This window comes from Piliocolobus tephrosceles, chromosome 5 (genome assembly GCF_002776525.5).
Source record: "Piliocolobus tephrosceles isolate RC106 chromosome 5, ASM277652v3, whole genome shotgun sequence".
Lineage (NCBI taxonomy): Eukaryota > Metazoa > Chordata > Mammalia > Primates > Cercopithecidae > Piliocolobus > Piliocolobus tephrosceles.
The window spans coordinates 33678037-33691123 of NC_045438.1; the positions used below are offsets into that span (position 1 = coordinate 33678037).

The 13087-nt window shown below is 41.6% G+C and overlaps 1 protein-coding gene across 3 annotated transcripts in view; it reads right to left on the reverse strand.

The window, feature by feature from the left end:
- Positions 1 to 12575, reverse strand: part of ALDH8A1 (aldehyde dehydrogenase 8 family member A1) — a 31695-nt gene extending 19120 nt beyond the window's left edge. Inside the window, exons 1-4 of one of the 3 annotated variants that reach the window (XM_023230685.2) lie at positions 12376 to 12575; positions 6291 to 6438; positions 4882 to 5037; positions 1994 to 2143 (exon numbers count right to left, since the gene is read on the reverse strand). In XM_023230685.2, coding sequence (XP_023086453.1) covers positions 1994 to 2143; positions 4882 to 5037; positions 6291 to 6438; positions 12376 to 12513 — 592 coding nt within the window. In that variant the 5' untranslated portion in view covers positions 12514 to 12575. The remainder of the gene's footprint in view (positions 1 to 1993; positions 2144 to 4881; positions 5038 to 6290; positions 6439 to 12375) is intronic. The other 2 variants (XM_023230683.2, XM_023230684.2) reach the window with 2 other exon arrangements.
- Between the last annotated feature and the right edge of the window lie 512 nt (positions 12576 to 13087).

Here is a 13087-nt window from a genome sequence, read left to right on the forward strand (position 1 = left end):
TAGTTATTTTCGCTTTCCCCTCCCCTACTAAAAGCTTCTCTTACATTATTCTAAAGCAGATGACACAGATGTGGTTCACATTCCTCCCAATCCCAATGGAGAAACCGAGGGCTCAAGAGAGGAGCAAGGTGAAGATGACACGCTATATTTGTCAGGGGAGGAAGTTTCAGCCCATGGAGGAAAGAGGAGAAGGGCTGTCTTAGTTTCATGGGCTTATTAGTCCACAAGAAATAAGATCAATGCTGTGCAGAGATGGAAACAGAAACTCTCGTGCAGGCCAGATTCAGGACAGACCGGCTGGGAAAGATAACTCATCACTGATCCAGACGTGCTTGGTCTCAGGAGACAGCGGTTAAGGGAACACGGTTCTGCGGCGCCACCCCTGCCTCCAAGTCCCAGGAGAGGGGAAGCCCCAGGCCTAGTCCACTCTGGGGAACCTGCAGTCACCAGGCAGGGAAGAAATATGTCGTGCCTTTGCAGACACCACAGACTTCATTTTACAAAGAATGGGATTAGACGGTGGGGTCTTTTGTAGAGGAGGAACACGGGAAGGGTCGGCACCTTTAAATTATATACCCCGCCCCACTCCCTCCACCTCAAAGCCTGGGATCTCCATAGATGACAACCCAGGGTCCTAGGCTGGAAGGCCTCATTCCTCTGGAGGACCCTGGGATCCTACGGCCCAGTGCCATTCCCTAAACAGCCTCAGTTTTGAGCCATCATCTTCCTCGTGGAATAAAGAACTGGCTAGGGTTTACTGGAAGTTAATGTGTCTGTCTGTGCTTCTAAGAAAGGTGTTCTGAAGTGGGAGAGAGGGATGTGCTCTTATCCACCGGGCATTCTGTGGATACAGGAGAGCCCAGCAGTGCCCCTCTATGAGCTGAAAGGAAGCAAGGAAAGACTCAGCTAGAAAGACGGTGAGTCTGTCCCCACCACCCAGCACTCCTGCCCTGGCTGTGGGGTGACGTGGCCAAACGACCTTACATGAAGGGGACTTCTCACAGGAGGGCTGCTGGGGTCTCCCGCCTGCTACCTTGAAACAGTGCCAGCCTGTGCCTGTGCGGAGCTACACCCCAGAACAAAACCAGGAGCGCATCCTGAATGTGGTCAATAAACTATTAGCAGAAAAAGAACAAGGAGCAAACGCGTGAACCTTGATATGCTAGGAAGAGGCCATATTGTATTAGCTTTCCAGTAGCGGTCCCAAAGGCAGGGAAAACTGAAGGATGTATATTTAGAGCTCTTAAAATCGGGTTACTTCTACTAGGTAACCTATAGCTAAGCACACTATAGGTGTACCTAGCAATATTCTTATTGTCATCAAGATTAACTTGTGATTCCAACTTAACATTTTATTTTATTATTTTTTTAAATTTATTTTTATTTATTTTTTTGAGACAGAGTCTTGCTCTGTCGCCCAGGCTAGAGTGCAGTGGTGCAATCTCAGCTCACTGCAAGCTCTGCCTCCCAGGTTCATGCCATTCTCCTGCCTCAGCCTCCCAAATAGCTGGTACTACAGGTGCTCGCCACCATGCCTGGATAATTTTTTGTATTTTTAGTAGAGACGGGGTTTCACCATATCAGCCAGGATGGTCTCGATCTCCTGACCTCATGATCCACCTGCCTCGGCCTCCCAAAGTGCTGGGATTACAGGCGTGAGCCACCGTGCCCAGCCCAAACTTAAGATTTTAATTGACTCTCTGGAGCAGGCTGGTGTCTTTGATTTGATGGGGCTGTTTAAGTCTGTGTCACTATTGTGCTGCCAGTGGCCCACCCTGGGGAGTGGAACTCGCCTGCAGTAGCACCGTTCTGGCGTTGAAGACAGGAAGCAGGATGAGGGAACCCTGTGGGTGGAGGGGATTTCCCAGACAAGGATCAGATGACAAAGCCCAAGACGTCACTGGAATCAATTGTGCTGCTGAGTGGAAGACTTCTATAAAATATAGCTTTGCTCCAACTCTGTGCCTGCCCCCCAACCCCAACACCTAATTACCTGCTTTATCCAGGAGTGTGCACAACATCCACGCCGTCACTGAAGTCAGCTCACTGGGTTTGGCCACCACAGTGTTCCCCGCAGCCATCGCTGGAGCTATCTTCCAGGTCAGCAAATAGAGTGGCAAATTCCACGGGCTGATTAGACCAGCTAAGGGATGACAGCAGAAGCACTGCCTGTGACAGCACACCCCTCTGAGGCGGACTGGCTAAGTGGGGTTATTAACGCAAAACTCCTTCATGCTGCAGGAAACTTAGCTTACTCTTCTAACTTCTTCCCAAGGTTTGCTTATATGTAGCCACCTTCAGGGAAATGAGTCTAAAATAAATTCCAAGCAACTGCACCTTTTAAAACAGAGTGAAGTCAATATGATTTACCCATTTCTTGATGGTTCATGATTATGAACAACAGCAATACAAACTCCAGAGCTAAAGAGTTGTCACTTATCATATAGCCAAAGGAATAGAAATCATTCTATTATAAAGATACATGCACGCGTATGTTCATTGCAGCACTTTGCTATTCACAATAGCAATAGCAAAGACATGGAATCAACCCAAATGCTCATCAATAATACACTGGATAAAGAAAATGGGGTACATATACACCATTGAATACTATGCAGCCATAAAAAGGAACGAGATCGTGTCCTTTGCAGGCACGTGGATGAAGGTAGAAGCCATGATCCTTAGCAAACTAACATAGGAGCAGAAAACCAAACACCTGAATGTTCTCACTTATAAGTGGGAGCTGAACAATGAGAACACATGGACACAGGGAAAGGAACAACACACACCAGGGCCTGTCAGGGGAAGGTCGGGGGAAGAGCGTTAGGATAAAGAGCAAATGCATGCTGGGCTTAATACCTAGGTGATGGGTTGATATGTGCAGCAAACCACCATGGCACACATTTACCTATGTAACAAACCTGCACATGCTGCACATGTCCCCTGGAACTTCAAAAAAATATAAAAAATTAAAAAACAGTTGTCACCTATTACTAAACAGTTCCAGAATGTGAGGCATTTTGAGATTTATAGACTGAGCTTTACTTTTTCAAAAACGTCTCCTTCCTCATTATTTCAACTGTCTGGCTGTTATTTCTTCTAACATGTTTCTTTACCTTTATTTTAAATCTGTTGTGGGTTGAGACATAAAATCTCAAGCTTTATATAATTATTCATAAAATAGGGGCCAATAGGTTCAGAGTACTCCTTGTGAGGGCCCTCCTATCAGTAAAGCCTTTGGTGCATGGACTGTGACATCCATTTTGGCTAAATATTTTTAAATAAAAATTCTCTCTAGATTATCACTTGTATCCTGATCAGAGAGATTTGCTGGATGAATAATGTAATCAGTAGCTAGAATGTGTCTCCATGCAATATTCTGAAACTATCCAGGTTTCCAACCACAAAACACACAAATATAAAAATCTACCTTCTGAAAGGAAATTGATTCACCTTACTTTATACTCTTCCCTCAAGCCTGTGCTATGAAAGTAAATGCATCTCTTAGATTATTACATTTCCCATTGAAAAATCCATTCTTTAGGGGTTTAAAAATATTTTTGCAGCAAAATGTATTAGCACGCTTCTTAGGAGGAGGTAGAGCTTTCCACAATGCCTTGAAAACATAATTTCTGAAGATTTCAAGGAACCAAAGCAATGAGATGTCCCAATTTATTTTTCCTTTTAACTTATAGTCATAAAATGTAACAAGTTAAAAAAAGATTTTTTTTCTCCAGGGAAACAGTGACATCTAGTGGAAAGTTTTAGTCATCGCAGACATTTATTTACACGTTCCTCCAAAGGTCAAGAGGCAAAGGAATGCATGAAGTAAGATAATTCTCAGTAGAGGCTTATTTATCACATACCTGGCACCATACTACATGCCCTACGCTTATTAATTTATTTAATACACATAAACAGTTCTTCCTTTTTTTTCTTTTGAGACGGAGTCTCGCTCTATCACCCAGGCTGGAGTGCAGTGGCGCGATCTCAGCTCACTGCAACCTCCGACTTCCGGGTTCAACCGACTCTCCTGCCTCAGCCTCCCGAGTAGCTGTTGGAGATGGAGCCTCACTCTTGTCGCCCAGGCTGGAGTACAATGGCACGATCTCAGCTCACTGAAACCTCAGCCTCCCGGGTTCAAGTGATTCTCTCTGCCTCAGCCTTCCAAGTAGCTGGGATTGCAGGCGCCCCACCACATCCAGCTAATTTTTTGTATTTTTAGTAGAGACAGGGTTTCGCCATGTTGACCAGGCTGGTCTCGAACTCCTGACCTCAGATGATACACCCACCTTGGCCTCCCAAAGTGCTGGGATTGCAGGTGTGAGCCAATGCACCCAGCCTGTTTTTTCCTTTTTTAAATATAAGTAGAAAAAAAAAAATCCTAGCATGTGAGTTTACGTATTTACTCTTAGCATCATTCTTTTCCCTATGATTTTCCAAGATAATGTTCCAGGAATAAGTCGAGAACATGAGGCCTGGCATGGTAGCTCATGCCTGTAATCCCAGCACTTGGGGAGGCCAAGGTGGGAGGATCACTTAAGGTCAGGAGTCCGAGACTAGCCTGGCCAACATGGTGAAACCCTGTCTCTACTAAAAATACAAAAATTAGCTAGCTGTGGTGGCTAGTGAGCCAAGATCATGCCACTGCACTCCAGCCTGGGCTACAGAGACTCTGTTTAAAAAAAAAAAAAAAAAAGTAGGGAATTTGACACAAAGAAAATAAACTAGAAATAGATTTTTTAGGCCAATGGATTTTAGGGAAAAGAAAAATATCAGCTCTTCCTTTTCCTTAGCCTGTTCCTTGAGGACAATGACATAGAATGTTGTGAGCATCTGCAAGCATAACCGGGAGGCAGGCTCTCACCTAACAGCACCTACCGACTCCCACCGGCGTCCGAACCGTGTAGTGCATGCAGCCCAGGTGGTCCATCTGCGTGCACTCTGACGTGTGGTGCAGGATGGAGGAAGCGAAGAACCTGAAGTTCTGCACAGACCGGGGAATGTCCATGGTTCTTGCCAGTGCTAAGGTTTTCCCTGTAAGAAGCAAACAACATAGAGCACTATCGGCTAATGGGGACACTCTATCCGTCAGCTTCCACCGCCCACGTGGCCCAGCTCACACTGAAACGGCCTGGATTCCTTCTAGCCTGGGGCAGGCATTCCTTGACCTCACAAAGATTTGATCATGGTTTGATAAAACCATAAAATATTTAGATATAAGGCTGGAAACTGAAGTGGGGGGTTAAAATTGAGTCAATAGTCTTTGTTTTGTGGACTGAACACATCATTCTCATCCTCAGTTTGCCAGATGCTACCACTTCGCCCACACAAACTCTTGCAATTCAGTCACCAGGCTTTGTACCTGTGACAAAGGCATTGAAATACGGGTGTTAGGACAGTTGTATTTGCACAACAGGAAACGAAACACTTTCATGCACATGGAATGTGTATTTCATGACCTCCCAACACATGGTAGAGTCATCAGAAGGGCGGCTGGGAACTCCCTGGCACGGGATGCTGTGTGGCACCTGCTCGCCCATCACATGCCCTGCACGTCCTAGCTCCTGGATGGAGTAGAAAGAGAAGCAGAAGCTTACCTGGACTGCTACTGAGTTCTCTTTAGCGATGTAGGGAGACTGGCCAGGAACACCAACAGAGAACTATTTCTTTTTCAAGGGCTTGGACTCAGGCTGCTTTCTAATTTGGGCTTGGTTTACAGCACACATATAATTTTTAAAACTCTTGCCTTATCCTAACAGATATTCTTGCAAACATTTACAGATATTTACTCCATTACCCTGGCCTCAGGGAAGGAGTGGAAAAAAAAATCAGAAAATGTATCGGGAGTGGAATGGTGACTGACATATCAGAAAACATCCTAAATAACCTGACTGCATAACTGCTTTTCGAATTATCTTTGCTTTGAAATTTTCTGCTTAGAATGAGTAGGAGACTGCATGATCAGCCCTAGTTCTTCATCTCTCCCTATGTCCATGCCCTTTGCTGTATATATTTGCACTTCCTTTCATCCAATGGACAGAGTATATTTCTTTGCCCCTCAGCTTTTGGGTCCAGCCATGTGACTTTCTCTGGCCATCTGAATGAGATGGGGTGGGCCAGCTGCAAATCCTGGCCTTCCCAGGCCTGGAGCAGGAGAGGGTTTGCTCTCCACTTCTACTGTTGCCAGAGGAGCAGGCATATGGGCTGGCCCGATGGCCCCAGGAGGGGTAACATGAATAATCAGAGATGCCCTGAGTCCCAGGTTACAGTTAAGAGGCAACTCTCACCTTGGTCTTTAGACTCGGCCTGGGCAAACTCCTCCAGCGACTGCTCCAGCAAATCCGCCACCTGGTTCAGGACCCGCGAGCGCTCCTGGGGGCTGCGGGATGACCAGCCAGGAAAGGCTTCTCTGGCGGCCTTGACCGCGGCTTCGATCTTTGAGGAGCAAACGGGAGAGAGGGTCACCTTAAAGCTGTTGCTCCTGAGGGGATGGATGAAACCAGAATCCTCAGGTCTCCATACACCTCATTTTTTTGTTGTTGTTTTTTTAGACGGATTCTCACTCCGTAGTCCAGCCTGGAGTGCAATGGCGCAATTTTGGCTCACTGCAACCTCTGCCTCCGGAGTTCAAGAGATTCTCCCACCTCAGCTTCCCGAGTAGCTGGGATTACAGGCATGGCTAATTTTGTATGTTTAGTAGAAATGGGGTTTCCCCATGCTGACCAGGCTGGTCTCGAACTCCTGAATGCAAGAGATCCACTCACCTCGGCCTCCTAAAATGCTGGGATTACAGGTGTGAGCCACCGTGCCTGGCCCACACCTAATTTTGAATATTCAGCATGCCCCAGTGCTGGGCCACCCATCAAGTAAATGACACAGGTGTTCACATGACCAGCAAAGGAGGGGTACCATGGAAACAAAGAAACACACTCCATTTCAACCAATGCATCCTGAATGTAGTAATCAGAGCATTAGAAAGAAGCTATTTGAATTTTAACAGATGTACATTTTCAATCACTTCAGAAACTAGAATTTTTAAAAATATTGTGGGCCAGGAGTGATGGCTCATGCCTGTAACATTAGCACTTTGGGAGGCTGGGTTGGGAGGATCTCTTGAGCCCAGGAGTTTGAGACCAGCCTGGTCAACATAGTGAGACCCTGTCTCTACACAAAGTTTTTTTTAAAAAAATTAGTTGGGCATGATGGTGCATGCCTGTACTCCCAGCTACTCAGGAGGCTGAGGTGGGAGGATCACTTGAGCCCAGGAGGTAGAGGCTGTAGTGAGCTGTAATTGTGCCACTGCCCTCCAGCCTAGGTGACAGACTGAGACCCTGTCTCAAAAAAATGTATATGTTATACACATATTATATATATAGTATATATATATATAGTACACATATTACAGAAAAAGAAAATTAATCTAGATATGTGGAATCTCTAAAGCTTCTAACTCAGTTCTGACACATCTTATAAGGTCTGAAATTTTGGGTGAAATCACATCCTCAGATTGTCAATTTCACTTGAAATGACTAATTATATTCATAATTTATTGACTAATTTTTATATAAGGGAATATGTTAAATACTTTATACAAATTATTTAAGTCCTTTTAAAATTCTATAAAATAAGTATTTCTATGCCCAATTTACAGATGAGAAAACTGAGACACAGAAACTCAAGTAACTTGCCATAGGTCACACAGCTAATAAGTGGCAGAATCAGGACTCAAACCCAGATTTTGGTGGTTCCCAGGATCACAGGTTGCTCTGCCTGCTGCCTGGTTCTGCCCAGTGGAAGAGGCCTTACTGGGGAAGAGGAGATTTGTGGCTGAACAGATGGCTTGGGTACCTGCTTTTAGCGTTACATACAAAAGGAAACAATATATGTATGGGAAGGTATGGGCAGGATCAACTCATGGCCAAAATGTGATGTAGGCAAAATAATTTTCAAGTCCTCTTCTGCCTTTCTCTTCTCTCCAGCAATGTCTAAGTAATGCCTTCTCCAGAGATGACAAATCCCTAACCCGTGTCTCACTCCTCTCCTTTCTCACATGCATGAAAAATTCTTAGAATCACAGCTGTCTTCCACCGCTGGGCCCTGGCTCCGACTCAGAATCCTTTTCCATAGGCTTCTGGCAGCCGTGAGCATCTTTTTTGGAGGAGTTGACCTGAAGCAATCTAGCCACCCCAGCCTGTGCTAGCCCTCATGCAAAACCTGACCCACACCCCTCCTTCATTTTCCTCATGCAAAGTGACTGATATGGTTAGCTTTTGTTTCTCAACCCAAATCTCATCTTGAACTGTAATCCCCAGATGTCGAGGGAGGAAAGTGATTGGTTTGTGGGGGCTATTTTCATGATAGTGAGTGAATTCTCGTGAGATCTAATGGATTTATAAATGATAGTTTTTCCTGGGCTTCACACGCTGTCTCGCCTGCCTCCAGACATGCCTGCTTCCCCTTCGGCCATGATTGTAAGTTTCCTGAGGCCTCCCCAGCCATGCAGAACTGTGAGTCACTTAAATCTCTTTCCTTAATAAATTACCAAGTCTTGGGTAGTATCTTTATAGCAGTGTGAGAACGAACTAATACAGTCACTTTTAGCTTGTAGTACATTAATGTATATTCTATATTACGAGCTGAGCTGAAGTAAGGTTTAAAATGAGTCTCATCTTAATTAGAAAGTTCTAGAAATATGGTGGCTTCACCTCAAAAACAATCTCAGATGTGGACCTGTAGACAGGATGAGGGAAGAGATGGCTTTAGTTTCCTCCACCACTAGCTGCAGCCATGAGGAAGCCCCACTGCCAGCCAACAAGAGGAGCATGAGGAGCATGAATTCCTACTCAATGTAACAATCTGATCTTTTTGCTATTCAGAAAATTCAAGTCCATTCATATTTTCTAATTTTCCTTATAGCACATCTTATGTCCACGTAATATAGAATATACATTAATGTACTACATACAATAATATTAGCATAAGCTAATACATAGAAAGCATTTACTATACACCAAGCACTAAGGGTTTTACACACATTAGTCTGTTTAATCCTCAGAATAACACTACAAAGTAGATATCATTATTATCCTCATTTTATAGATGAGGAGACTAAGCCTTGCAGAAGTTCAGCTCTAAGTCAAGGCCATGGATACCAAGTGGTGCAGCTTGTCTTTGAACCAGGCAGTCTGACTCTAGTATGTGCTTATAACTGCAATGCTCTAATGCAAATGTGCTATGCACACAGGTGTGCATGTGTGTGTGCAACACATGTGCACATACCAATGGATCTAAGCATCAGAGATGAGAGTGTTAGCACTGTCCTCTGTAAAATAAGGATCATAATAGAGACTTCTAGGTTGTTATAACTTGCTTCTTTGGATAATCCATGTTAAAGGGCTTACTGAATGTACACTACCAGACTTTAAAATATACTACAAAACTATAGTAACCAAAATAGCATGGCATTGGTGTAAAAACACACACATAGACCTATGAAACAGAATAGATCATCCAGAAATAAATCCATGCATTTACAGCCAACTTGTTTTTCGTAAAGCTGCCAAAAATATGCATTGGTGAAAAGATAGTCTTTCCAATAAATGGTGCTGGGAAAACTGGATAACCATATACAGAAGAATGAAACTAGACCCCTATCTCTCACCAAATCAAATCAAAACAGATTAAAGACTTAGATAGATGTTAAGACTCAAAACTTTGAAACTACTATAAGAAAACACAGGGTAAATACTTCAGGACACTGATTTGGGCAAAGATTTTTTTGGGTAAGACCTCAAAAGCACAGGCAACAAAAGAAAATTAAATAAATAAATAAAACAACATTAAGCTAAAAATATTCTGCACAACAGAGGAAACAATCAACAGAGTTAAGAGGCAACCTACAGAATGGGAGAAAATGTTTGCAAACTATCCATCTGACAAGGTATTAATAGCCAGAATAGATAAGGAGCTTGAGCTTTTATGTATACATATACAACTAAATAGCCTGCCCCCCACAAATCCAACTTAAAAATAGGCAAATGATCTAAATACATAGTCCACAAAAGAAGACGTACAAATGGCCAACAGGTATATAAAAAATGCTTAACATCACTAATTATTAGGGAAATGCAAGTCAAAACCACAACGAGTTATCATCTCATCCCAGTTAAAATGGCTATTATTAAAAAACAAAAAATAAAAAAGGCTGTTGAAGCTGCATAAAAAAGTGAAGACACATACACTGTTGGTGTGAAAGTAAATTAGTGCAGCCATTATGGAAAACATATGAAAGTTTCTTAAAAAAACTAAAAATAGAACAACAATATGATCCAGCAATCCCACTACTGGAAATTTATCCAAAGAAAAGGAAATCAGTATACTGAAGAGATACCTGTACCCCCATGTTTGTTGCAGCACTATTTACAATAGTCAAGATATGAACTCAACCTAATGTCTCTCAACAGATGAATGGATAAAGAAAATATGGTATATATACACAATGGAATATTATTCAGCCATAAAAAGGAACAAAATCCTGTCATTTGCAGCAACACAATTTGAGCTGGAGGATATTATGTTAAGTGAAGTAAGCCAGGCACAAAAATACAAATATTACATGTTCTCACTCATATGTGGAATCTTAAAAAAGTTTATCTCATGGAGGTAGAGAGTAGAATTATGGTTAACAGAGGCTGGGAAGGGTAGAGGAGAGGATAGAGGTTGGCTAATTAATACAAAAATATGGTTAAAAGGAATAAGTTCTAGTAGAGTGACAATAGTTAACAATAATTTATTGTATATTTCACAATAGTTAGAAGAACTATTTGGAATGTTCCCAACACCAAGAAATGATAAATGTTTAATGTGATGGAGATCCTAATTACCCTGATTTGATCATGACACACTGTCTGCATGTATCACAATGTCTCATATGCCCATAAAGATGTACAATTATTATGTATTAATTTTTTAATTTTTTTATAAAAGAGCTTAATGACTGCAAAGCACATAGCAAAAGCTGAATAAATGGGAGCCACTGTTAGCAGCATCAGCAACATTTTTCTGGGTGATGTTTTGGGAAATTGGACATGCGGTTTGTATGGTAACCATATTTTTCAAGCCGGAAAAAAACTATGACTTGTGGGATCAGATAGGATATTTGGAAGTTGGATTCCTGAGAAATTGAACATATCTATTACTCTACTAGCTAGTGCATCCATACCTCACTGTATTTTCTAAAAAGGTATGAGCAGTTAACTGCAGGAAATATTTCAGCTGAATTTGGCATGTTTGTCATTTTTAACTTCACTTTGGCAAACAAGGAAGAGTGGAAAACACAAAGCTGGATTTCCCAGAGCTGGGTTAGGTCATTTGAAGCAAACAAAATTGCAGATTATAATTTAACCAATGCATTAACCAACATTTGCAAACATTAATCCCTAAGTCTAAAGGTTTATTTTAAATGCAAGACAGATTTGAAGTATTAACAAAAGAGAAAAACAATAGCAGTGTTCTTCAAAAAAAACTTTGTATAGAATATATATCTTTATATGAAGGCTATAATTATATTTTAAATAATCTAGTTCTTTGTGCCTTAAAAATAATAAATTATAATTCATAAGGCATTAGATGACTATATATACATCAGCTACATTTACCACTTCAGATATATTTACATTCTCAGTGCAATAATTGATAGCTAATCAAATATATCTCAAATATTTTACAAAATACTCCAAGTAAAATTAATACTACATCGCTAAAAAAAAATGTAATGCATATGCCATTAAACACTTTGAATAAGAAAAAAGATGCTGTTAATTCTAACTCCAAAAATATATGGGAATTTGATTTTGAGTTTCATCATTCAGATGATTGATTTTATTTTACTAGGTATTTTGAAGACATGAGAAATTATGAGAAGACAATCTAAAATAAAGCCCACAGTTTTTTGCTTGTTTGTTTGTTTTAGTAACGCTACACATTTTTTTAAATTCCATAGATATAGTGGTAAATTTAAGCAGTGCTTGGTGAAGAATAGGGAATATTTAACAAAGCAATAACTCTTACAAATAATACTTTGTACTAGACATTGATTAGGAAATGTTCGAGAATTACAAAAAAAAAGAACTGCACACAGGGCTGTGTTAGGTTGGCTAGAAAAATGACTTACTTCTGAATATAGTAAGAGATTTGTTCTATGTATCACACAGTCCAATTACAAGGAAAATCTTTTTAGAACTCAAATCTTCCTTCTATCATGTTTAACAATCCTACATCTTCCTCCAACTGCCTCTGCTTTTAGAAAATTGTTACCCATAATTGGCCAACATATTAAACACATTTCGGTCTTCTTTAAGTGCATATACTCACCTCATCTTTTCCACTATTTGGCACTCTGCAATACACTTCCCCTGTTGATGGGTCGTAAGAATCTATATATGAGCTACAAGGTGAAAATTTTCCATCTATGAAGTTTTCCAGCATCAAAAGTGCCTTTGTTCCAGCCATAGCAAGGGAAAATTCTGCCTTTCCTCTTTACGACTGAGCACTCAGGTTGTCCCCTCCACTGTCTGGACTCCTGAGTGAGCCTCCCCCTTCCCAGCCCCCATCTCCCCTTTGCCAATCAGTGAACGTGGGAGGACACCTGACACTCTCAGAGAGCATTCCAGTCTCCAAACTCAGAACTAAGAGAGTGGCTGAATGTTTCACAGACTTCTAGTGCTTACTTGTCACGGATAATTGTGTGTAAAACTAACAGCTACTTACATATGTGTTCATAGCCCTTTAAAATCGTCAAAAGGCATCTGTGCGTGTGATTTTATCAAGTTCACACTGTAAACTGTTCATTGCTCAAACACTGATTGGATGTCAGGCCCCGAAGCAAGTCCTTTACATGAATTTACTCATTTGTTTCACACAACAGTCCTGTATGAAGTAACCGTTACTTCCTCTTTTTATAGAAGAAACTGAGCCTTGGAGAGGTTAGACCACTTTTCCATGGTCACATAGTTAGCAGGGGATGAACCGTTGCCTTTTAATCTCCAAATCATACACTTTTTTCTCAACACATCACTGCTCACCC